This window comes from Rana temporaria, chromosome 4 (genome assembly GCF_905171775.1).
Source record: "Rana temporaria chromosome 4, aRanTem1.1, whole genome shotgun sequence".
NCBI lineage: Eukaryota > Metazoa > Chordata > Amphibia > Anura > Ranidae > Rana > Rana temporaria.
In genome coordinates, this window is record NC_053492.1 from 238145612 (window position 1) to 238171910 (window position 26299).

The following is a 26299-nucleotide window of genomic DNA, read 5'->3' on the forward strand; positions in this document are numbered from 1 at the left end:
AGGTCCGCAGCAATGGCGCCGTCGATTTGCGACAATAGCGCGATTGGTGCAGGGAGATCCTCACCGCCACGCCCCCCTCAGAGATGAGACGCTCTGAGGAGAAGGAGAAGAAGGGAGGTAGGAAAAAAGGCGCCGAGATGTTAAAATGGCGCCGTCCTACCTCCAGTCAGAAAACGAGCAGTGTGCAGAGCGCACCGGGGGGAAACAAAAGAAGCAAAGCAGTGGTATTTTGTAAAATAAACAAATAAAGAAGCCCAATGACTGTAAGATGTACACATCAGAGGAAACCGCGTTCTCTACAAAACGGGTGGCACAGATAGCAAAGTGGGAAAAGCATACAGCAAAAACTAAACGTTTATCATTTTTAGAAATATCAGTTGTGCTTCATAAGACAGAAGGTTGATAGAACAACACGCAGATGAAGGTCTGAGGGGATCAGAGGGTATATACAGATACAGGTGGAAGTTGAAGGGAATAGCGGAGGAGGGAAAAACCTCCGTAGCTGTAATAAAAGCCGGGGTGGGAGGGGGGGGGGATCCCCAGCACCCTGTGGAAAGACGATGTGACATTAGGATCTACACAAATTAAAAAGGCTGCTGATAACCAAATAACAAGCAAGCCTACATAAAAATTATAAACATAGAGTAATGTACTTATCTGAGTTCTGGCTATGAGCAGAAAGAAAGAGGAATAGGTTACCTCAGACAGTCCCTTATATAGGCTACGGTCTGGGAGGGGCTACACTGGCCCAGGGACTGCTGGGAAGGGTAGTTCTTTGAATTTTTTAAGTTACAATAAATGTTTACTGTATTTCTGCTATGGGCATTATTAAAGAAAGATAATGCATAAGATATGAGCCTCCTGTCTGATGTATAATTCTGCACTGTTGGACACACTTCCAGATAGGACACACACCCAGGTGTACTAGTACTCACTTCAGAGGGCTCTGACCTGGCCTAAAAAGCGTTTGGCATTCTGCTCACAGCCTGGAGAAGAAAAAGAGTCTGGGTAATTACAGTTGCTCCTACTGAGTGTCGAACCACCTCACCTGGGGTTTCAGCCCTTGTTAAGTGGTTGTAAACCTTGTTACACCACTTGTACCTATATAATATAATAAGGCTTACCTGCACGGTTTAGGAGATATTTACCATATACACTTGCGTCTATGTCATTGGCACATGCGCACTGAGGAAACGACTCGCTCCTGCTGTTTCTTCAGCACCTGTGCCGTGACCGGCAGCTCCTGCACACATCCGCAGGAGTGACATCATCACAGCTCCGGCCAATAACAGTGCCTGCAAACATGAAAATAACTCCAGGAATAGGGATGAGCTTTATGTTCGAGTCGAACATGAGTTTGACTCGAACATTGGCTGTTCATCAGCGAACAATTTGGGGTGTTCGCGGCAAATTAGAAAAGCTGCGGAACACCCTTTAAAAGTCTATGGGAGAAATCTAAAGGGCTCATTTTAAAGGTTAATATGCAAGTTATTGTCATAAAAAGTGTTTGGGGACCTGGGTCCTGCCCCAGATGTATTAATGCAAAATATTTTTTTTAAAAAACAGACGTTTTTTCAGGAGCAGTGATTTTAATAATGCTTAAAGTGAAACAATAAAAGTGAAATATTCCTTTAAATTTCATACCTGGGAGGTGTCTATAGTATACCTGTAAAGTAGCACATGTTTCCCGTGTTTATAACAGTCTGCACAAAATTACATTTCTAAAGGAAAAGTCATTTAAAACTATAATGAATTGTTGGTTCCCGGCAATACAGATCAAAGTCATTGAAAAAAAAAATGCGTGGGGGTCCCTCTAAATTCCATTACCAGGCCCTTCAGGTCTGGTATGGATTTTAAGGGGTACCCCACGCCAAATAAAAAAAAATGGCGTGGGTTCCCCCCAAAAATCCATACCAGACCCTAATCCGAGCAGGCACCTGGCAGGCTGCAGGAAAAGAGGGGTGGACGAGAGAGCGCCCCCCCTCATGAACCGTACCAGGCCACATGCCCTCCACATGGGGAGGATGTCCCCATGTTGATAGGGACAAGGATCTCATCCCCACAACCCTTGCCCGGTGGTTGTGGGGGTCTGCGGGCGAGGGGCTTATCGGAATCTGGAAGCGCCTTTAACATAGGGGACTCCCAGATCCCGGCCCCCCCTATGTGAATTGGTACCCCTGCCATTTAAAAAAAATGTGAAAATGTTAAAAACGATAGGTGACAGCTTGGGACAAGGTAAGTATTTCATAATGAGCTAGTGTGCAATGCATAATTGCTCATTATGCTTTTGTCTTAGGCCTCGTACACACGACAGAGTTTCTCGGCAGATTTCACCGAGAAACTCGGTCAAAACCCGGATTCTGCCGAGAATCTCTGTCGTGTGTACACTTTTGGCTCGATGGAGCCGCCGAGGAGCTCGTCGAGAAAATAGAGAACATGTTCTCTATTTTCTCGTTGTTCTATGGGAGAAGGCGGCCCGCCGAGCTCCTCGGCGGCTTCATCCCAAAACTCGACGAGGAACTCGACGTGCCAAGCACGTCGAGTTTCTCTGTCGTGTGTACGAGGCCTTACAGGTTTTTTTTTTGGGGGGGGTTTACAACCACTTTAATATATACTTCATATTCCCATCGCACACATTCCTGGATAAGCTCTTGGGTTTGGGTGCTCGTAGCAACAACCAGCTGGACTGGTGCATGTTACAGTAGAAATATTTGTCAGCACACCAAGGAACAATGTAAATAGCATCCAAACGGATGATTTATTGCATGATCACAACACAGAGAGTGCAATGTTTTGGAGCCACGCAGGGCTCCTTCTTCAGGCATGTGATCACATGCCTGACTAAGGGGCCCTGCGTGGCTCCGAAACGTTGCACTCTCTTCATTATCCGTTTGGACGCTATTTACGTCGTTCCATGGTGTGCTGGCAAATATTTCTACTACAACCACTTTAAGGCCCTTAGGGGAATAGCAAACTATATGGAAATAGCTCTGGAGTGTTCGGCTCCCATGCCCCAACTCACTAGGCCTATCCCACGCTGGCAGCTATAAGGGCACTAACTCCACCCATTACATCATTAAATTACATTTTTTTTCTATACGTAACCTAGCTAGAACCCAATTACCACTTTACTATACCAGACTGTATTGGAAACATAACGATATAGTGGCAAGCAAGCTAACTGCACCTACTAGTCATGCATGCCAGGAGAGAGTCTATGTTTAGCAGTGCATGACAGATGGGAGCTACTGTTTAGCAATGTTGGGCAAAGTGGCTATTGGAAGATTATTTTCTAAAACTGGTATTCGTGGCAGGGTTGGAACTAGGGTTGGTGCTGTTTTGCACCAGACTTCATTTATGCCCCCCCCCCCCAGGATCAGTGACATCAGTGAGAGGCTAGGGGGCACGCTGCAGCACATCATTCATTTCCTTGATGAAGGGGAGCCAACCAGAACACACACATTATGTCGTTTATTGGTACTGAAAGCCTGCCTACACCATAGAAATGCATGATGTTGATCCAGGGTGGACCTTCAGAAGAGGATGAACCTCCTTCTTTTGTCCAGGTAGGATTGTTTGTGAAGTGAGGACTGAAGACTCGTGACTGGGGGGACTCTAATGTGACGGGGGCCTTTGATGGGAGGGAGTGATTCTGATGTGTGTGGGGGCTCCTTGGGGGAAAGATGGGGGGTCTGGTGGGAAGGGGAGGACTCTGATGTGATAGGGGAAATATTTTGTGATGGGAGTTTCCAGTGTGTTGGGTAGAACTCTGATTTGAAGGGGGCTGACTCTGTTGTAATGGGGGAGTGTAATGTAAAAGGGTAATGCTGATGTATAGAGGAGATGCCCCCCAAGTAGAGCCAAGGAGAGGGTTTGCAGCTGATACAAAAAAAATGTATAAGACTTAAAGAGGTAGAGGCATCAGGTGAAGGATGCAGAGTACAGTAGGAGCACTAAGAAATTAACATTCTCACTAATAAAGAATACACTTGGTGAAGGTGGGGAGATGGAATATGGATGTCACTGAGACTAAATTTTACATTGATACTTTTTAGGAGAGAATGTGTTATATTGTATACATGGTTACATACGAGTGCACATTTTGGGGAACTGTAACCACTGTTTATTTGTGATATATTTATGTATGGACTTTATATACACATTTTTGTAATTTGTTGAACATACTGAAATAATAAGTGTGGTAAAGTGGAAAGTTAATTGGTTGAACGGGTTTAATTGGTAACTGGAAAAAGAAACATAGGGTTCAACAATTATTGCTTGCAATTTGGATTTTCAAGAGGATGCTACATGAGAAAAACATAATACCAACATGCAAAAATGGACTTACTCTCAAGCCAGGCCTAGACAGGCAAGGCTTCACCACCTTGGTGTTAAGAGAGTCTAATGAAAAATCCTAAGTTCGAAACTGGCATGGCTGTCTCAGCCTGTCTCAGCCTCAGAGAAAGAAGCAGCTCACATTAAAGTAGAACTATAGGCAAAACTTTTTTTTGCATTTTCGGATAGAGCAAGGGAGGGCGTGAGGCCATCCGTGTCTCATTGCAGAGATTTTCCTTCACTTCCTATTTGTCCCATAGCCTAACAGAAAGTGAGTGTAAATCTCTGCAAATTTAGGGAATTCCTTGGGGACCCCCAGATCACCAGAACTAGTGTCCTCATTGGAAGATTTCCCCTCACACTTTCCCCTTTTTCAGATGACAACCCAACATTTGGGATTTTCTTTTACTTTTAGTGATAATGGTAAACAGGACAAATAGAGAGGGTTCCAAACCCTCTCCACTCCATCCAAAACTAAAAAGAAGTTTTTGTTGCCTTTAGTTATACTTTAAACCCAAATTGGTTGTTCGCTACTCTGTCCTGCCAAAAGTAATAATGCTGGAGCTGCATTAATAGGAAGAAGATAAAAAGTCATTCTCAAACAACACTAACACAAAGTAGAGAAGGGTCATCTGACTACAGCATGCCAAATGGCTAAACACACAAGTCCACAAGCTACAAATCACATTTAAGTCAAAATTTCACCCAGGTAAATATTTTGAAATTTAGGCTGGGTGAATATCTGGCAAATTGTAAATTGAATCTACATTCTCTGAGGGATAAATGGCTTAAACAGTATCATAAATTGGGTTTCCCGTGAAAAACAGGCATCAAAGTTTTTTGTTTAATTCTCACAGAATCTCATTTGATGCAAATTTATAACTGGCGAATCTTGTTGGAGAATAGGTGAAAATCACAGTATATATATATATATATATATATATATTAGCTCTGCCCTCACTAAAGATGACTGTAGAGGTCATTCAGCACAGCAGCATCTAATCAGCCCCTGATGACACATACGGAGGCCTCAGAGGAACAAAAGCTCCCCATGGCCACTCTTCTTCCCTCTGCATAATGGTTGCCGAAACAGTGCCACCTATGTGGGGAGGCCAAACTTCACCTGCCTACACACAGTTAAAGCAGGCCTGTCATGTACTTGTATTCAGCAAGGCAGCACAACATCAATGTAGGAGGGTTTTGTATAGTTAATAGCATAAAACAAACAAATCAATAAAATTAGTTGTAATTTATTTCGGACTGGTTGAAGTTTCTTACCGACTTCAGCCCCAAACCATTTGGCTGCCAAATGACCAGGCCACTTTTTGCGATTCTGCACTTTAACTGACAATTGTGCGGTCCTTTTGCGCTGACGTCCTTTTTTCCCACAAATAGAGCTTTCTTTTGGTGGTATTTGATCACCTCTGCGGTTTTTATTTTCGTGCGCTATAAACAAACATAGAGCGACAATGTAGAAAAAAAAAATATTTTGTACTTTTTGCTATAATAAATATCCAATTTTTTTATTTAATCACTACCCGACGGCCGTACGACTTTATACGACCGCAGGGTGGTTCTACTTCTCTAACTGGCCGTGTTTTTATGGCCTGCGCGTGCAGTCGGCGGCGCGCGCGCCCCGTCGGCGACGCACGCGTGCCCGCCGCGTCGCTGAGATGTCGATGCGCGTGCCTGGCGGCCGTGATGTCCGCCAGCCACTCGGGATCGGCGGCTACAGGGACAAGACGTGGAGCTCTGTGTAAACACAGAGATCCATGTCCTGTCAGGGAGAGAGGAGAACGATCTGTGTCCCTTGTACATAGGGACATAGATCGGTCACCTTCCCCAGTCACCCCCCTCCACACACAGTTAGAACACAATTCAGGGTACACATTTAACCCCTTCCTCACCCCCTAGTGTTAACCCCTTCAATGCCAGTCACATTTATACAGTAATTAGTGCATATTTATAGCACTGATCGCTGTATAAATGTGAATGGCACCAAAAATGTGTCAAAAGTGTCCGATGTCTCCGCCATAATGTCGCAGTCACGAAAAAAATGCTGATCGCCGCCATTAGTAGTAAAAAAAAATAATAAAAAATAATAATAATTCTGTCCCCTATTTTGTAAGAGCAATAACTTTTGCGCAAACCAGACGCTTCTTGCGATTTTTTTTTTTTTTACCAAAAATATGTAGAAGAATAGGTATTGCCTAGACTGAGAAAAAAAATGTTTTTTTTAAAACATTGAGCTATTTATTACAGCAACAAGTAAAAATTTTTTTTTTTTTTTTCAAAATTGTTGCTCTATTTTTGTTTATAGCGCAAAAAATAAAAACCGCAGAGGCGATCAAATACCACCAAAAGAAAGCTCTATTTGTGGGGAAAAAAGGACGTCAATTTTGTTTGGGAGCCACGTCGCACGACCGCGCAATTGTCAGTTAAAGTGACGCAGTGCCACAAGCTGAAATTTCACCTGGTCAAGAAGGGGTATATGTGGTTAAAAGCAATTTTTTTCTCAGTTTAGGCCGATACGTATTCTTCTACATATTCTTGGTAAAAAAAATTGCAATAAGCTTATATTGATTGGTTTGCGCAAAAGTTATAGTGTCTACAAAATAGGGGGGCGGGTAGGGGGTTAAGTGTGTCCTAGGGAGTGATTCTAACTGTTAGGGGCGTGGATTACTGTGACACGTCACTGATCGATGCTTCCGATGAGAGGAAGCAGATGATCAGTGACATGTCACCAGGCAGAACAGGGAGATGCCTTTTTTACAAAGACACCCCCCCGTTCTGCCGTTCCGTGACCTGATCGTGGAACACCGTCGGACATTGAGTCCGCGGGTACCACAGGCACAGTCATGGAGACCGCGGCAGGAGCGCGTGCCCGCCAGGGGGCAGAATTCAGAGCAACGTATATATACGTTTGAGGCAGTCGGCTAGCGATTAACAAAATAAATAACACATGTCTAATCCTCAATCAGCCTTTCTGGAGAACTGAAGAAAGCTGGAGTTGGAGCAGTGTTGAAGAGGTGGACTGTAACTAGCTAACAGCTCTGCTGAGTGTAACCAGTGACCCTGAACATGTGTATCCAGTGAGCTAAAAATAGGCAAACTGCAATTAGCAGACCAAACCAAAGGGAAAAGGGATACACATTTTGTAACAAAAGAAAACATGACAATGTAGTGTACTAAAAATGTACAACATGGTTAAAAACGTATACTTAAACTAATAATATACAGGATTTATATATAGTAAGTTTGCACAGTATTTTACAAAATAAAGGGAGACAGTACAGTTACACAGAAACTCATCATAAATTACATATCATAAATCACCATAGTGAATAAACAAATAAATCTTCATTTGAATGATAAAAACCACATAAAAATGTGGCATATGGGAAAATCCAAGTTTTTATACATAAGGTCACAGGAATGAATCTAAACCTCTGCTGTCATTCATTCAATATTTATATAGATAGTGAATTCAAAGCTCCAGTTTTGCCATATATAGTGGGAGAGGAAAGAATACTTTCATGGTGCAGTAATTCAAATAATTTATTTTAAATTAAGGTTGCATTGCACTTACATCAAAGAAGACAAGAATCAGCATGTATTATATAGGAATCCACCTGCGATCCAGCTAAACGGAAATAACATATCTCAAAAACCACCCAACGCCGTTTCGTCAGCCTACATCTGACGTCTTCAGGGGTTGTGTGCTTGGATACGTCTGACTGCTTTTATATAGTTCATAACCTTATTATAGGGTTAATGCAGCATCATGTCTCCTATTGAGCGCAGCATATGTGGGAGTATATACATAAATTATTGCAATCTTATTCCGTAGTGTTGGGTTTAAATATTATACTTATAATGTTTTCTTAGGTAATTGTATTTAAATAATATGCCATACATGTAATTGCTCAGCTGATCATCACTGTGGCTGCAATACACTTGGCTTTCATTTCCCCGTTTGAGTTCCAATGAGATCGTCAGACAGACTACAAATACCGTGATCCTTAGTGACCAGGCACGCCCCCTGAAGATGTAAACCAACGAAACGTACGTCGGCGGCGGTACCTGGTCACGTGTCTGCCTACGCCATCTCCAGCGCTTGAGGAGTTAGCAGAGTCCGGTGGAATGCACGCTGCCACGGAGGTGAGAGCGCAGCGGCACCCCAAAGATTGTTGACATATCTGCAGCCCCAGTGCCGAGAGACACATTTTAATGTAAGAGGCCACTTGGCATTCTTTTTATATTCATTTTTTAAGAATAAAACAGTATTATGCTATGGGCTTTTCTGTTTTTTTATCTATCTAACCTGAAACTCCGGGAGTGAGGCAATAGAAAAATGCCTGTCAATCCAGCATGTGTGCAGGCACAATCCTGTCAACGCTATATCTGACTTTCTTTTTCATTAAAGAAGTCAGGTATTTTTGGTAAGCGCATTTTATATCTGAGCACTTTGGGTGGAGACAGATTTCAATGTTTGGTGGAGGAAAAATAACATCACCTTAAGCAAGATTACAGGCGTAGTTGTTAAAGAAGATCTATCATTGGATTTACCACAACTTAAATATTGGGACTTTAAAATATTGGTCACTATTGTATTATTTGTACTAGTGTTTGGTGCACTATTGTCACTTGTTTTGCAATATTAATTATTTGGTACTGGTATATATTTTTATTATTGGTATTTATCACAACTATAGGTTGATATTTGGTAGTTATACACTATAGTTGAGCGCCCTCTACATTCACTTCCAACATTTTATAGTTCACACTTTAACACAGAGGAGCAGCTTTAAAATAATTATAGAATAATTTATGTTGGCTCTGAATTTCCATTTTTTCTATAGTTCATAACCAGCATGGACCAATCCGATTGAATCCACAGACATCCTTAATTATTATGCAGCCATAATAATGCAAATTAGTTTTAAGATACTCATCTATCATAAAATATTCTATTTATAAATGTATTGCCATCTAACACCTATAAAATCAAGTTTAAAAAACAAAAATCTTTAATCATATCGTTAGTAGGTACTGGCCTCTAGTGGCCGTTTTATATATTACCACTAAAGGATTAGAATAGGGGAGACCTCAAGTGGTCATTGAAGATAATACATTTTACTATACTAATTCAATAGAACAAACCCCAAGACAGCCGCCAAGGGACCCCAGAAGACCAGGTTCGGGGCCACTCTGTGCAAAACGAGCTGCACAGTGGACGTAAGCATAACATGTTTGTTATTTAAAAAAAAAATAATTCTCTTTAGTGTTCCTTTAACTGCTTGCCAACCAGCCGCCGTATAACAGTTATACGGCGGCAGGTCGGCTCTGCTGGGCGAGACCACCTAGCTATACGTCATCTCGCCGAGCAGCCAATAGGGGCGCGAACGTGCGCCCCCCGCTCGCCCCTGACGCCGACGCGCGTGCCCGGCGGGCACGATCACTGCCGGGCACCCACGATCGATCGTTACTGAGCGAGAACCGGGAGATGTGTGTGTAAACACACCTCCCGGTCCTGTCAGGGGGAGAAATGCCTGATTGTCTGTTCATACATTGTAAGGTCTTCGGGACTGGGCATTCCTATTTGATTGACAGGCTTCCGACAGGCTTCCGACGGTCGCATACATTGTGTCACGAGTAGCCGAAAGAAGCCGAACGTCAGTGCGGCTCTAAAGGGCGCCTGCGCACCGACGTTCGGCTACTTTCGGAAAATCGTGACGCGATGTATGCGACCGTCGAAAGCCTGTCAATCAAATAGGAACGCCCAGTCTCCCGCAGCCCATACCCGGAAGCGGCGGAGAAGATCTCTCTCCAAAACAGTAAGTACTGCTTCGATTTTAAAACAAACACCCGATTCCCCTTGACAAAATGAGCATCAATCTAATGTTAAAAATTAAGATTTTGGGTGAACCTCCACTTTAACCCCTTCCTCGCTCCCTAGTGTTAACCCCTTCCCTGCCAGTGGCATTTTTATAGTAATCAATGCATTTTTATAGCACTGATCGCTATAAAAATGCCAATGGTCCCAAAAATGTGTCAAAAGTGTCCGCCATAATGTCGCAGTACCGATAAAAATCGTTGATCGCCGCCATTACTAGTAACAAAAAAAAAATAATAAAAATGCCATAAAACCAATCAATAAACTCTTATTGCGATTTTTTTACAAAAAATATGTAGAAGAATTTGTATCGGCCTAAACTGAGGAAAAAAATAGTTTTTTTATATATTTTTGGGGGATATTTATTATAGCAAAAAGTAAAAAATATTATTTTTTTTCAAAATTGTCGCTCTATTTTTGTTTATAGCGCAAAAACTAAAAACCGCAGGTGATCAAATACCACCAAAAGAAAGCTCTATTTGTGGGAAAAAAAGGACGCCAATTTTGTTTGGGAGCCACGTCACACGACCGCGCAATTGTCAGTTATAGCGACGCAGTGCCGAATCGCAAAAAGTGGCCTGGTCTTTGGTCCGGGGTTTAAGTGGCCTCTAGTGGCCGTTTTATCCATGAACACTAGAGAATTAGAGCAGGGGAGACCTCAAGTGGTCATTAAAGATATACCATTATACTATAATAACTTATGGTCAATGGAACAAGTCTCCCCTATTCTAATACTTTAGTGGTAATATATAAAACGACCACTAGAGGGCAGTATCTATTAAAGATTTTTGTATTTTAACCAGTTTTACTGCAGCAGGTTAGCTCTCCTGGGCGAATCACTGCCATTGTATGGGCAGCTTTAAGACCACACTTTACAACACACAGCTCTTAAATGTAGTTTTTTTATCTTGTTTGGTCATTAATTTGCACGGGTTTGGAACCTATTGGCTCTTATATTTTCTTTTAAGAGAATTAGGTGAGCTTACAATCTAAGCTTGCTTGTGAGAGCTTACAATCTAAAATGAACTGAATTGGTTTTCGCTGCTGTCAATCACAGCCAGTGAGCCAATGATAATAGAGAGGGGATGGGGATTTGTCGCAGCTCCTTGTCTGAATGGACACACAGAGCTGCGGCTTGTGAACGAGCCTGCTTGGGTGCCCCCATTGCCAGCTGCTTGCTCTAAGCACTTGGCAGGAGGTAGGGAACAAGAGCACCGGCAAGGGACCCAAGAAGAGGAGGATCAGGGCTGCTCTGTGCAAAACCACTGCACTGAGCAGGTTATTTTAACATGTTTGCTATTTTTTTTTTTTAAAGGAAGAGAGTTTTTAATATCACTTTAACTTTTTGCTATCAACCTCATCAAATCTGTGAATTCCAGTTTATTTGCTGCTGTGACCTCCCTCTCTGGTAGAAGGTGACTACATGTGTTCTCTATGGTCCTACTGTATGTATATGCCACCCTCTTTTGCCTACTCCTGAGAATGAGATAAACTAGGGATCATGGACAATGGGATTTGCTATGTGCACAGAGCAGTGCACATGACTACGACTACAGTAAGTGCACTGCTCATTCCAAATAAACATACGTGAGAGAAGAAGAAGGAAAGGTTCAAGAGCTCACTGATGACGTTACAAGGAGGCACAAAAACAGAGTTAAAATAATTATTGAAAAATAGATTACAAGGCCAATATGTAGATTATGTGTATGGATTATTTTGGAGAATAAAGATAAAGTTTAGTGTCACTTTTACTTATCCCAAAAATTATATTCATTACATATTATTATTATTATACAAGATTTTATAGTGCCAACTGTTTATGCAGCGCTTTAAAAGATAAGGGTAGACAGTACAATTACAATACCATTTAATACAGTAAGAATCAGAGGGCCCTGCTCATTAAAGCTTGCAATCTAAGAGGGAGAGGGGTCCAGAGACACATCAGGTAATAACTATGGGGGATGAGCTGATGGAGAAAATAAATGTAAAGTTGTTAAGTGGGGGCAGGGTAGGCTTCTCTGAAGAGAAGGGTTTTCAGGGATCGTCTAAAAGTGGACAGAGTGGGAGATAGTCAGACAGATTGGGGTAGTGAGTTCCAGAGGATGGGAGAGGCTTGGCAGAAGTCCTGGAGGCGAGCATGGGAGGAGGTGACAAGGAAGTTTAGAGAGCAGGGGGTCTTGGGAGGAACGAAGTGAAGGATCGGGTTAGTATTTTGAGACTAGGTTAGTGATGTAGCTGGGGGCAGGGTTGTGGATAGCTTTGTAAGTTGTTGTTAGCATTTTGAATTGCATTTGTTGGGTGAACATGTTCTCTTTTTTCTGCCGGGATTCCCGGTGGTTTTTAAGCCGGCAGTTTCCCTATGGGGAAAACCTGCGGTGGAGCATACACACGGTTGGGTTTCCCGACCAAAGCTCTCATGGCAGTTTTCCTGTCGGGAAACCCGGCCGTGTGTAGAAGGAAAAAGCAATTGAGCAGGTTCTCGGTTTTCCCGGCAGACTTTTTACCACCGGGAAAACCGATTGGTGTGTACAAGGCATTCGAGAAAATTAGCGAGAAGCTGTCTTCCTGTTATTTCTGCTATTGTTTGGAGTATATTGATTCCTGAACCCCTCTCCTGTTCAAGTTATTTAGAAATAAATTCTAAAAAGACATCCCCTAGACTGAGCCTGTTAGTCAGTGTGCATGAAATTATGCTTGTGGATGGCAACCTTTGTACTAGCATGGGAGACCTGGGCATATTCTCAGCGGCCCCTCTGGGGGTAAGTGCTACACACAATTCAGAAATAAATGACAAATTTATAGTTTAACTAGTTAGAAGATAAGCACTGCTCCAGGTCAGTCTGCTGATCCACCTCAGGACTGGCCATCGGGACTACCAGGAGATTCCCGGTGGGCCGATGGCTCAGTGGGCCGGTCGGAGGTCCATGGTGATCTACCCGTCAATCACTGACAGCTGGGTGGATCGAGATTTAGCGAGCATGCAGAGTAGCGCAGGAAGCATGTGTAATATGTTCTCTCTCCTGTCACGGCACTCACACTGCTCCCCGGTGGCCCCTCCTCTCTTCTCGTCCATCCCCATTTGCTTGTGACGTCATCTGGGATGGACGAGAAGAGAGGAGGGGCCGCCAGGGAGCCGAGCTTCCTGTGCTACTCTTCATGCTGGCTGGTAAACGATGTTCACCATAATGTGCCCTGTGCCCTAATTGCTATGTTCCCTGATGTGCTATGTGCCCCATGCCCTGGTGTGCTGTGCCTCAATGTGGTGTTCCCTGTACTGTTGTGCCCTGGGCCGGTCTGGATGAAGTCCAGGGCCACATTTTTGTCCCAGTCCAGCCCTGAACCTCAGCTACCACATTGATACGTGCTGGCCCACCTTGTGGCTTGCTTAATAGGAAAAAGAAACACATCTGGCTGGCCGCACAACTGTAAGCACCTTTATTGACTCCACTAGAATAAAATCACATATCCACAGACAGAGTAGAGGGCATTAGTAGAATACAGCTAACATGTATTCTGACTCAGATATAAATAAGTATTGAGTTAGCTGAAAAGCGCTATCTAATAATGCCCTCTACTCTGTATTATTATTATTATGCAGGATTTATATAGCGTCAACAGTTTACGCAGCGCTTTGCAACTTGAGGGTAGACAGTACAAATGCAATACACTTTAATACAGTAGGAATCAGAGGGCCCTGCTCCTCTGAGCTTGCAACCTCTAATTAGATTGCAAGCTCTGAGGAGCAGGGCCCTCTGATTCCTACTGTATTAAAGTGTATTGCATTTGTACTGTCTACCCTCAAGTTGCAAAGTGCTGTGTAAACTGTTGATGCTATATAAATCCTGCATAATAATAATAATACAGAGTAGAGGGCATTATTAGCTAACGCTTTTCAGCTCACCCAGTACTTATTCATATCTGAGTCAGAATACATGCAGGGGTCCTGGGGGAAAAAGTGTGGGAACTCCCACCCAAGATCCACTCCCCCACCAACAAAAAAAATAAATTATACGCTCATATGCATAATTACTAAACCGCATGTTTTTTTTCTATCCACTGTACCTTAGTAATCCTTTATGTTACTGGCCACTTCCTGTATATGGATTCATCGGGTAGTGTGCGGGCATTCTGTCACTTCTTCGATGCCGCAATGCCTCCTGGGAGCTTTTGTCATTGTTCCCAGTAGACATTGCGGCATCGAAGAAGTGACGGAATGCCCGCACACTACCCGATGAATCCATATACAGGAAGCAGCCAGTAACAAAGGATTACTAAGGTTCGCCTGCCCCTGACAGTGACTCGAGCTGGGCATCGCCGCTCGGCTGCTCTCGGCTGCTCTAATCCTGCAAAGGGAACTGCGTTCCTGCTGTGAAAAAAGTGCAGGAACTCCGTTCCCACGCGTTCCCGCAGGACTTGAGCCCTGACATGTTAGCTGTATTCTACTAATGCCCTCTACTCTGTGGATATGTTATTTTATTCTAGTGGTTTAAATAAAAGTGCTTACAGTTGTGTGGCCAACAGGATGTGTTTATTTTTCCTTTGAAGTTTAGGTAGCTTGCCTAGTCCCTTTTTACAGACAGAGATTGATATGAATTATTCTCCATACTTCAAAAAGTACTGCTTAACATGTTAGCACTATATACTGTAACTGGACAAATTACTGCTGGATGCTACTAACATCAAGCATATAATAACATGAAAGACATTTCAATGAGTCAGGCAAATGTTACAATAATAGTTCACAACGTGTAAACTACTACATTATCCATTTGTGGTTGAACTGTTTTGTATTACAGTTGAACTAGTATTCTCCTTTATATCCACTTGGAGGAGCTGTTGTACCACGGTTTCCACAGTTTCACATTCATGTAGCCAATAGTAAATGCTTTAAATGTTCATTGCAGTCTCCTGGACAATTATAATTTAGGAATTGATTTCCAAATGCAACACAAATAACTGTGTTGTAATGTAAAAATACAAGGATGCGTGCCAACTCCCCCTCAACACACTTTACATGCTGAGAAAACGTATTTTTGTCTAGAAAGATATATTTCCTTGTCTATTGAAAAACAACAGGCAATGTTTGTATTGATCTTTTGTTGAAGTTTGTGTAATATATTATTTTCTCATGTCTAATTGCTAGAAAAATATTGTCAGGGAAAGATTTGTGTAATATTTTTTTTTTTTTTTTAAACAGATCTTTTAAGCTTCCTGCAGCGCAAAACAAGTGGACCTTCACCCATTAAAATTAAAATTTCTCTCCTGTTTCAGCCCCCCTCTCTGTTACATAATAACAGAATGTTTAATTCTTTTTAGAATTCTTTTTAGAAATGTTTAGTGCCTTTTTTTGTTCTGCAGCCCAAAACTTTCCGTTTCTTTCTTTAACCGCTTCCGGACCGCCCACAGCATATATACTGCAGCAGGGCAGCCCAGCTGCGTGAAATCACGTACCTGTATGTGACTTTATGCACAAGTTCTAGGGGGGCATGCCACCAGCGACCCGCTCCCGCTGTGATTGAACACAGCAGGAGCCAATCAACGGGTCCGGCAGCCACGATTGCCGTTGGCCACCCGCGATAGTTCACAGGAAGGGCAGATGTAAACAAGGCTTATTGAAATTTTTATCAAAAATATGTAGCAGAATATGAAATTCTATTTTTTTATTTTATTATTGGATGCTTTATACCAGAAAGTAAAAAATATATATATATTTTGTTTTTTAGTGCAAAAAATAAAAACCGCAGAGGTGATAAAATACCACCAAAAGAAAGTTCTATTTGTGGGGGGAAAAAAGGATAACAATTTTATTTGGGTACAGTGGCGCATGACTGCGCAATTGTCAGTTAAAGCAATGCAGCGCTGTATCGCAAAAAATGGCCCATCATTAATAGGGCAAAACCTTCCAGGGCTGAAGTGGTTAAAGCAGAACTTTACCCATAACAACTGTAGGAAGAAACATATATTTCACATTAAAGTGTTGGTTAACTCAAAATTATAACTCATTGTCAGCCCCTCTATTTTTTTTATTTTTAATAATAGCGGCTGGGGGGCGGAGACAGAGACACAGAGCTGACAAGCACTGAGGAGGGGGTGAGGGACGTACTCTGACCCTGATTATCGTGGTCAGTACAGAGAGGGGGATACTGGAAGTGGCAGATTCAGCCGGGTTTTTTTACAGTTTAGAGGGGGGCAGATTACACAGCACAATCACTGTGCTGCCTAATCTGCTTTTTTTAGGTTAACAAACGCTTTAATAATTATACTACCAAAATGAGTGTGTGCTGTAAACTGCTTTCAGCATTGTTTCTGTTTCTTCTTGCTGGAGGCCACCCTTTTGCTGAAGCCCGGACCCCCTGAACAGCAGTAAATCATAAAGCTAAATACTAAATCCATAGATTCAACAGTTTAAAAAAACAGTTCGATTCCTGGAATGCCGGGATTTCAAACTGTCTTGTTCACTCGCTTCTTCAACCAAACTGTCAAACCATCACCTCTACCCCCACATATACGCACATATGAACACATAGGAACTGTTTTCAGAAAATATATAATGTTTGAGGATTTTGTTTAATCTTCAGGCCTAAAAAGGTTTTTTGTAAGCATGTGTGCAGAAAATGCGACGGCTTTGGTAGCGAAAAGTTTAAAGGGGGGATAGCCTGTGTAGGGGGATCCTGGAAATGTTGATGAGGTTTAGGTGGCAAGATTTAGCCAGTGATTGAACTATGGGGCTGAAGGAGAGGTCAGAGTCTAGGAATACACCCAGCGCCCTGGCATGTGTGGAGGGACCAATGGTTGTGTTGTTGTTGTTGACAATGGTAAAGTCATGGGGTGGTGGGGGGATATTATAAGCTCAGTTTAAAAAAAAGATTGAGTTTGAGAAAGTGGTGTGACATCCATACAGATGTGTCGCTCAGTAAATTTGTGATACTTGAGGAGATCGAGGGTGTGAGTTGGGGGGTGGAGAGATAGATCTGGGTGTCATTGGCGAAGAGACGGTATTGGAAGCCATGGGTGGTTATCAACTGGCACAGGAAGTAGGTGTAGAGAGAGAATAGAAGGGACCCAAGGACGGAGCCTTGTAGTACCCCAACAGAAAGTAGAAGAGGAGAGGAGGAGATGGTGTTGTATGTGACACTGAAAGTGTGCTTAGATAGGTAAGAGGAGAACCAGGAAAGAATAAAGTTGCAGAGGCCAAGGGAATCAAGTTTATTGAGGAGGAGTGGGTGGTCAACCGTGTCAAAGGCAGCGGAAAAGTCTAAATCCCCGTACACACGGTTAGACCTTTGTCCGACCAAAATCACATCGGAATTCCGACAGAATTCCATCGGGGTAAAAGAGAACATGTTCTCTATCTAAACTATGACGGAATTCATCGGAATATCTGATGGAAATAATCCTATGGGGCATACACACGGTCGGAATTTCCGATGGAAAAAGTCCATCTGACTTTTTCCATCGGAAATTCCGATCATGTGTACGGGGCTTTAGAGTATGAGTATGGAGTAATGGCCATTGGTTTTAGCAGTAAGTAGGTCATTAGTGAGTTTTAGTGGGGCAGTTTCAGTGGAATGTTGTAGGCTGAAGCGAGACTCTAGGGGTTTAAGAAAATTGTTGTCAATGAAGTAGCAACTGATGCGGTTGTGGACAATGTGTTCAAGAAGCTTGGAGGCAAACAGGAGCAGGGAGATGGGTCTTCAGTTAGTCAAACAGGTGAGGTCCAGTGAGGGTTTTTTAGGAATGGGGGGACACAGTGCATGTTTTTGAATGAGGAGGGAAAGGTGCCAGAGGAAAGGGAGGGGTTAAGGATGTGGGTTAGAGAGTTTGGGATAGAGCAGAAAGGGGGTCATAGTCATTGTGAGGGAACAGGTGTTGAAGAGGGCCTCGGAAAAGAGTAACAGGGCTGAAGGAGGTAAGTACTGAGTGTGGTGTTGGACCTGATGTGTTAGTTGGAAGAGAAATCTGAACGTTGGATATCTCATCACGAATTGTGTCAATTTTGTTCTTGAAATTATTGGTAGTCCCCTGGGCAGTAAGTAAGTAAACACCTAGTAAAGACCTAGTCCAAAAACTGGTCAGAAATCAAATGGTAGTTGTAAACTGTACATATTCAAAATCCAATTGATGTCAATGTACAATATATGTAAAGAGCTATGTAAATCGTCAATGTCATATACTGTATATACCTGTAATAAATAAATAGATAGATAAACTGATACTAGCAGTATACTGTATGTCCTTACGTGTAGGAGAATGACAATAAAGCATGACTTGACTTGACTTGATACTTGGGATATATAAAAAGGATAACAACATTAGATGCAAGAATAGTCACTTGGCAAGTATTGGTATTGTAGATTATTTTCTACTATATGTTTTTTTATCAACAGCTTACTCATTTAGAAGGGGACACCCTAGTTCAGGGGTTAGCAACCTGTAGATTGTGGACAGGTGACTGATAGATCGGGGTCTGTGCTTCCTGACCCGCCATTCCAGAGAATCAAACAGAGTGCAAATCAGAGGGACTAGTTGTGAAGTTGGAGCTATAGTAGGGAGCAAGAGACATATTAGCTGATGCCTCCTCTGTAATGCTGGCTTCTGTCCCATGCAGAGTGATACCAACTGCACCCCACCTTGTATCCCGGTTAGCAGTCTTCAGATTGGTGCCAGCAGCATGAAAGAAGAGGTCAGTGTGAAGCAATACACTGGGCGTAATAGTATAGGTCTGCTTTCACACTGAACCGTGACTCAACCACAAGGTTTTACCACCCCCCAACTTTACGTGGGGACGAGCCTTAAGGGTGCCAAATGCAACTAGGAGCTTATTCAGAAGCGCAGCAGGTACTACTGATTCTCGTAAAAGTGATCCAAGTGTATTTGACAGGTGGTGAGGAGGCAATGTGTTGCCTCCTCACCACCTGATTTAAACCTTTGATTGCCATACAATGCATGCGAATGCGACACAGTAGTACGGCAATTAAACATTTAAATCAGGTGTGAGGAGGCGACACTGTTGTTCAGACAGATCCCCACCTCTTTAAGGTTGCCTACCCCTGCCATAGTACAATACAGGTGATGAGCCACACTGTTTAATTAAAGTGGTAGTAAAGTCTTTACTACCACTTTTACCTACAGGTAAGCCTATAATAAGGCTGAGGCCCCATACACACGGGAGGATTTATCCGCGGATACGGTCCAGCGGACCGTTTCCGCGGATAAATCCTCTCGAGGATTTCAGCAGATTTTAATGCGATGGAGTGTACTCACCATCGCATTGAAATCCGCGCCGAAAACCTCTGGCGATGACGTGTCGCGCCGTCGCCGCGATTATGACGCGGCGACGTGCGCGACGCTGTCATATAAGGAATTCCACGCATGCGTTGAATCATTGCGACGCATGCGGGGGATCTCTTCGGACGGATGGATCCGGTGAGTCTGTACAGACGAGCGGATCCATCCGTTGGGATGGACTCCAGCAGATGGATATGTTGTGCATGTCAGCAAATATCCATCTGCTGGAAATCCATCCCAGGGGAGATTTATCCGCGGAAAAAGATCCGCTGGCGTGTACACACCATAGGATCTATCCGCTGAAACCCATTTGCTGGGATATATCTGCGGATGGATTCTATCGTGTGTATGGGGCCTTACCTGTAGGTATAAAGAATATCTCCTAAACCTGTACGGTTTAGGAGATATTCTCCTCGCAATGCGCCGCTGATTGCAGCGGCGCATGCGCAGCAGGGATCCTCGGCTAAAGGCCCGGCAACCGCCAGACCTTGCCGGAATGAAGTCTCCCGCGACATCGCCTCTCCAGCCAATCACAGCGCTGGAGCGGCGATACCCGGAAGACAGGCCGAGGCGAGATGACATCTCGCTCGGCGTGGACCAGGTAAGTTCTCTACACCGCGTTCCAAGGTAAGTATTTCATAATGAGCAAGTATGCGGTGCATACTAGCTCATTATGCCTTTTGCCTTTCAGGTGTAAAAAAAAAATGATTGGGTATACAACCGCTTTAATCTTCATAACCACTCATTGCCATCACCGTTTTATCATGACTACTAAGGAACCCGATTTATATATAAAAATAGAAATAAGCAATAACTATATATATATATATATAATAACTATATATACATGTGCATGCCAATCCCTTAAGAGATGCTAACCATCGAGAGAATAAACATTACATATATACTCAGGGGCGGACTGACAACTCATGGGGGCCCTCGGCAATCGGAGATTATGGGACCCCCGGCCAATAGGAGATTATGGGGCCCCCGGGGGGAATAGATTATGGGGCCACACAGTATACACACACATACAGTATACATACACAGTATACACACACACAGACACACAATATACACACACAGTATACACATGCACAGAATACACATACACACACCAAAAAGGTACTGGGGAGGCAAGGCAGCTATAATCTTGGGATTTTTTTAAAAAACACAGATTTTTACATACTGTCCCTGGTTTTACTGAGGCTGGCAACCCTGATGGGGCCCCCTAGTGGCATGGGGCCCTCGTGCAGTGCCCGAGTGCCCGAATAGTCAGTCCGCCCCTACATATATCCATTTATTACAAAATATTAATAAAATCTGTTTAAAATTGCATTATTACGGAGTTCGTTTGAAGTTACATCCAGAAAGCAAGGCTGGATCAGAAAACTAAGAAAAAATCTGAAGGAAAACGAATGCAGCCCACCACATCTAAAATGTTGTACGCTGTAAATATAAAATTTTTGCTTTTGGGTTTACTACTGCTTTAATTTTCATTGTGATTATTATGTGACATGAGCAGGGACAATACATACATCATCAGTCGTATACGCTTTGAAGGCTATAATATGCCTCCCATCTGTTCAACCATACAATAACATTTCTGGGTACGAATCCTCAGGAAGTATGTACTGGAAATGGAGTGAGTACAAAGAAGGGCAACAAAGCTAATAAAGGGTCCGGAGGATATAAGTTATTATCATTACTATACAGGATTTATATAGCGCCAACAGTTTGCGCAGCTCTTTACAACATCGTGTAAGACAGTAGAGTTACAATACACGAGGAATCAAAGGGCCCTGCTCCTTAGATAGTTATTAAGAAAGGTTGCAAGCCCTGAACTTATTCCCTCTGGAGAAGAGATGCTTGAGAGGAGATATGATTTCAATTTACAAATACCGTACTTGTGACCCCACAATAGGGATAAAACTTTTTTGTGGAAGGGAGTTTAACAAGACACGTGACCACTCATTAGAATTAGAAGACAAGAGGTTCTTAAAGTGGGAGTTCACCCGAAAAAAAATTTTTAACAGTAGATTGGGCCTAATTACGGGAAGCAGAATCGGGTGTTTTGATTAAAATCAATGCAGTACTTACCTTTTTGAGATAGATGTTCTCCCGCCGCTTCCGGGTATGGTCTTCGGGACTGGGCGTTCCTATTTGATTGACAGCCTTCCGACGGTCGCATACAACGCGTCACGAGTTGCCGAACGTCGGTGCGGCGCTATACGGCGCCTGCAAACCGATGTTCGGCTACTTTCGGAAACTGGTGACACGCTGTATGCAACGGTCGGAAGGCTGTCAATCAAATAGGAATCCCCAGTCCCGCAGCCCATACCCGGAAGCGGCGGGAGAACATCTATCTCAAAAAAGGTAAGTACTGCATTGATTTTAATCAAAACACCCGATTCTGCTTCCCGTAATTAGGCCCAATCTACTGTTAAAAATTTATTTTTTTGGGTAAACCTCCACTTTAAACTACGTAGAGGGTTCTTTACTGTAAGTGGCAACATACAGGGATATACAAGGTAATACTGACATATAATCGCACACATAGGTTGGACTTGTGTCTTTTTTCAACCTCACCTACTATGTAACTATGTAATAACGTGGGCACAGGGTGAACATGCAAATGCCAGGTAGGTAGTGCCATGGATGGGATTTGAACTGATGTCCCTAGTGCTTCCAAGTGGACGAGCTAACCACTGTGCTATACAAAATCACTTATGGGAGGACTATGCCCCAAAAGGCATACAAACTTTTCCAACCAGAATAATAAAGAACAGTCTGTGAAAAATCAATTCAAAACATTTTAGATTTACATCTGCACATAAAGAAACTGGGAAAATCACAAACTATGTAGATGGAACTGGATGTTTGGATAAAACTGAACCCAGGGGTCCCATTGGTGCAAAGAAAGATCACTTACCATTCTAGCACCAAGTTTGTACATTTAGAGAATCCATTAACAAATAAACCCTTTTTACATAACTTCATCCTCTACAAGTAGTATTAAAGGGAATCTGTTTAAACCAAACTGGGGATAAAAAAATAGATTTTCCAATATATGTACTGTTTGTTTGGGTCCAAACCTCAGTGTAATAAAGGTTAACTTTAATTAAACACAAATATACTTTTTATACTGTAATACATAGTCTAATATGCAGAAGTAATCTGAATATGAAGTATACTGCAATGTGTTACCTGATGTGAGAAGTACATTAGTCCACAGCAGAAAGGAATGTGGAATGCTGTGCAATGGGTAAAGTGTCTAATTCTTCACCTTGGCTTGTGAGTCTCCAGTCTCTCCCCCATTTGGTGGTGACAGACAGGTCATACCGGTCACATTATCACCTAAGGTGCCAGACAAGTAAATGCTGTCACTAACATTGATATTTTTATTTTTTTTGTCCTACTATTTGTATGTCATAAACACTAAATAATTCTGAAAAGATGTTTTAAATACTGTAGGGAGCAATGACCTTCACGGAACAAGAAGAAAGTACTATGATTGAGAAACGTATTTTTGTAAGCTACCATATATGTGTTATTCTGCTTTTTGCTTTTTACCAGGTAGGTTATTTACAAACATTTACATAACGGGTTTTTTTTTGTTTTTTTTTAGTATATTCACAGCAGAGCAGCCCAAATTCTTTCATTTCCTGACAAAACAATTGCTAACTAAAAAAATGATATATCACTGTCATTTAATTAAATCAGTCTCCCTTTCGTTGGCTCAGTGACGTGAGCTGTATGTTTTTTCCCCCAGAGACTGGTACTGGGGGTGGAGGGTTGTCAGTCCACTGGGTGGGGGGGGGGGGGGGGGGGTGGTTGCAAAAGCGCAGACAACAGCGCTGCCAGAGCAATCACAGGGGGAAGAACAGTGGAAAAGCCTTCAATTCCTGGGGGGTGCACGCTGACCCAAGCAGGAGCATGCTCTGGGAAGGGGCAGTGATTCAGGGGCCTGAGGGCTACCAGGTTCAGACACACCAGAGAGCCCCCATGTGTGCTTGTGCTTAGGAGAGTCCAGGGTCTCTACACCGGACATAGGAGCAGAGAAAGGTACCCCCGAGTACTACACAACAGCCTCCTGTACTGCTAGACAGGCAGAGCCTGGTGTGGGTCCAGAGGAGCCTAATTCATTCAGGTTCTAGAAGAGACACACTACGCAAGTCCTGACCTCAGCCATATCTCCAGCCTTCCATTACATTGTATGTGTATGGGCACACACTACTGACCTAAGGCCCACCCTCCTACCCGGGTCATCACATTGTCCCTTGTCCTTTCACGGCCAGTCCTAAGGACAGATGTCATGTTACGATAAAGAAACTGTCCCTTAGGCTGATTGAAAGCTTCCCCTTCCAATTCCCTTTCCATTGGATGCCATCCTCTATAAATGCATATAAATAGAGTGTAATTTCCCATTTGTTGAAAGCGGCAAAATCCCTAATCCACAGATTTTGGAAACAAATCACATGTCCTACACTTTCTGACTGGAAAAGACAGGTACCGTATTTTCCGGCGTATAAGACGACCTTTTGGATGCAAAAAAATGCATCCAAAGTTGGAGGTCGTCTTATACGCCGGTGCCTGTCTCCATCAGGCTGCAAGCATCCATGATATAAAAACCGTGCCTCCTCCTCAGACTGTTCCACGATTGGCGGATGCCTTCTCATCCTCGGACAAGAGGACATCCGTGATAGGCAGAACAATGAACAGAGGCCCTGCTGGGAAAATTAGTGTTCTGCCTACACGGAACAGTCTGAGGAGGAGGCGCGGCTTTTGAATCATGGATGCCCGCAGCCTGGAAGTCAAAATCTGAAAAGAAAGTAAGGTAGGGAGATCGTCTTGGCCGGCACAGTGGAGGCATGTGGCGGCACAGTGGAGGCATGTGGTCGCACAGTGGAGGCATGTGGTGGCACAGTGGAGGCATGTGGTGGCACAGTGGAGGCATGTGGTGGCACAGTGGAGGCATGTAATGGCACAGTGGAGGCATGTAATGGCACAGTGGAGGCATGTGATGGCACAGTGGAGGTATGAAATGGCACAGTGGAGGCATGTAATGGCACAGTGGAGGCATGTAATATAATGGCACAGTGGAGACATGTAATGTAATGGCACAGTGGAGGCATGTAATGTAATGGCACAGTGAAGGCATGTAATGTAATGGCACAATGGAGACATGTAATGTAATGGCACAGTGGAGGCATGTAATGTAATGGCACAGTGAAGGCATGTAATGTAATGGCACAGTGAGGCATGTAATGGCACAGTGGAGGCATGTAATGTAATGTAATGGCACAGTGTAATGTAATGGCACAGTGGAGGCATGTAATGTAATGGCACAGTGAAGGCATGTAATGTAATGGCACAGTAAGGCATGTAATGGCACAGTAGAGGCATGTAATGTAATGTAATGTAATGGCACAGTGAGGCATGTAATGTAATGCTTTTGAATCCTGGATGCCTGCAGCCTGGAAGCCAAAATCTGAAAAGAAAGTAAGGTAGGGAGATCGTCTTGACCGGCACAGTGGAGGCATGTGGTGGCACAGTGTAGGCATGTGGTGGCACAGTGTAGGCATGTGGTGGCACAGTGTAGGCATGTGGTGGCACAGTGGAGGCATGTGGTGGCACAGTGGAGGCATGTAATGGCACAGTGGAGGCATGTAATGGCACAGTGGAGGCATGTAATATAATGGCACAGTGGAGACATGTAATGTAATGGCACAGTGAAGGCATGTAATGTAATGGCACAGTGAGGGCATGTAATGTAATGGCACAGTGAGGCATGTAATGGCACAGTGGAGGCATGTAATGTAATGTAATGGCACAGTGGAGGCATGTAATGTAATGGCACAGTGAGGCATGTAATGGCACAGTGAGATCTGAAAAAAGCCTGTTTCTGTCAGCGGTTGTTCCTGTCAGCGGTTGTTCTGGCTACCCCTTAGCTTCAAGAAAGACTAGTGGGAAGGGGGTAGTCTTATATGGCGAGTATATCCCAAAACCAACATTTTTCCTGGAAAAATAGGGGGTCGTCTTATACGCCCAGTTGTCTTATACGGCAGGCAAATACGGTACTGTAGATGTCATAGTGGAGACTGCAATTTTTTCCCTGATAATTTTCCTTTTGTACTGTATGAAAATTTGAATAAAACTTGAATTTATATATATATATATAAAAAAAATCTCAGCTTAATGGGGTTACAATTTGGATTTACCGCTACCTTGGAATTTCGGCTTATGCTGCAGGTTTGAATTTTTTAAAATCAGATTCTCTTTATTCTTTTATTTTATTTTTTGAAGAAAAATACATTCTGGAACGATATTCAGTAGCCATATCTTAACTACAACAGGATATTGCATGCAGTGACATAACAATTTAAGGGACAAATCCTAAAGAGTCCATCGATTGTCTCTTTGATTGGATTGGATTTTGACCGTGTCCTCATATTATTATTCTGGTCCCCGACTCTGGTCCTGGCCCCCCCCCAAAAAAATATGGGATACCGGTCCGAGCCGGGGTGCCTCCCAACCCAAAACAATGGGTCGGAATTCACAGTGTCTATATATTAACCATCACACAGTACTAAAACAGATAGCATGTCACTATAGAGCAAGACAACACAGCATCGCAGGTTTGAAATTTGATGTCCTGGTGGATGTTTGTGCACAATCACCTGTGCAATTTTTTTATGTGATAATGTATTGCATCCCCTTAGAACCATGATCATGGGCCATAACATTTTAGAAGGGCCAATAGGAAGGCTTTTGGAAAAA

General features: G+C 43.1%; 1 protein-coding gene across 1 annotated transcript in view; it reads left to right on the forward strand.

The window, feature by feature from the left end:
• Positions 1-3512: 3512 nt before the first annotated feature.
• Positions 3513-26299, forward strand: part of LOC120935704 (protein ripply2.2-like) — a 54502-nt gene continuing 31715 nt past the window's right edge. Inside the window, exons 1-3 of the mRNA XM_040347760.1 lie at positions 3513-3566; positions 18840-18914; positions 22994-23095. Of these exons, the coding sequence (XP_040203694.1) occupies positions 3513-3566; positions 18840-18914; positions 22994-23095 (231 nt within the window). The remainder of the gene's footprint in view (positions 3567-18839; positions 18915-22993; positions 23096-26299) is intronic.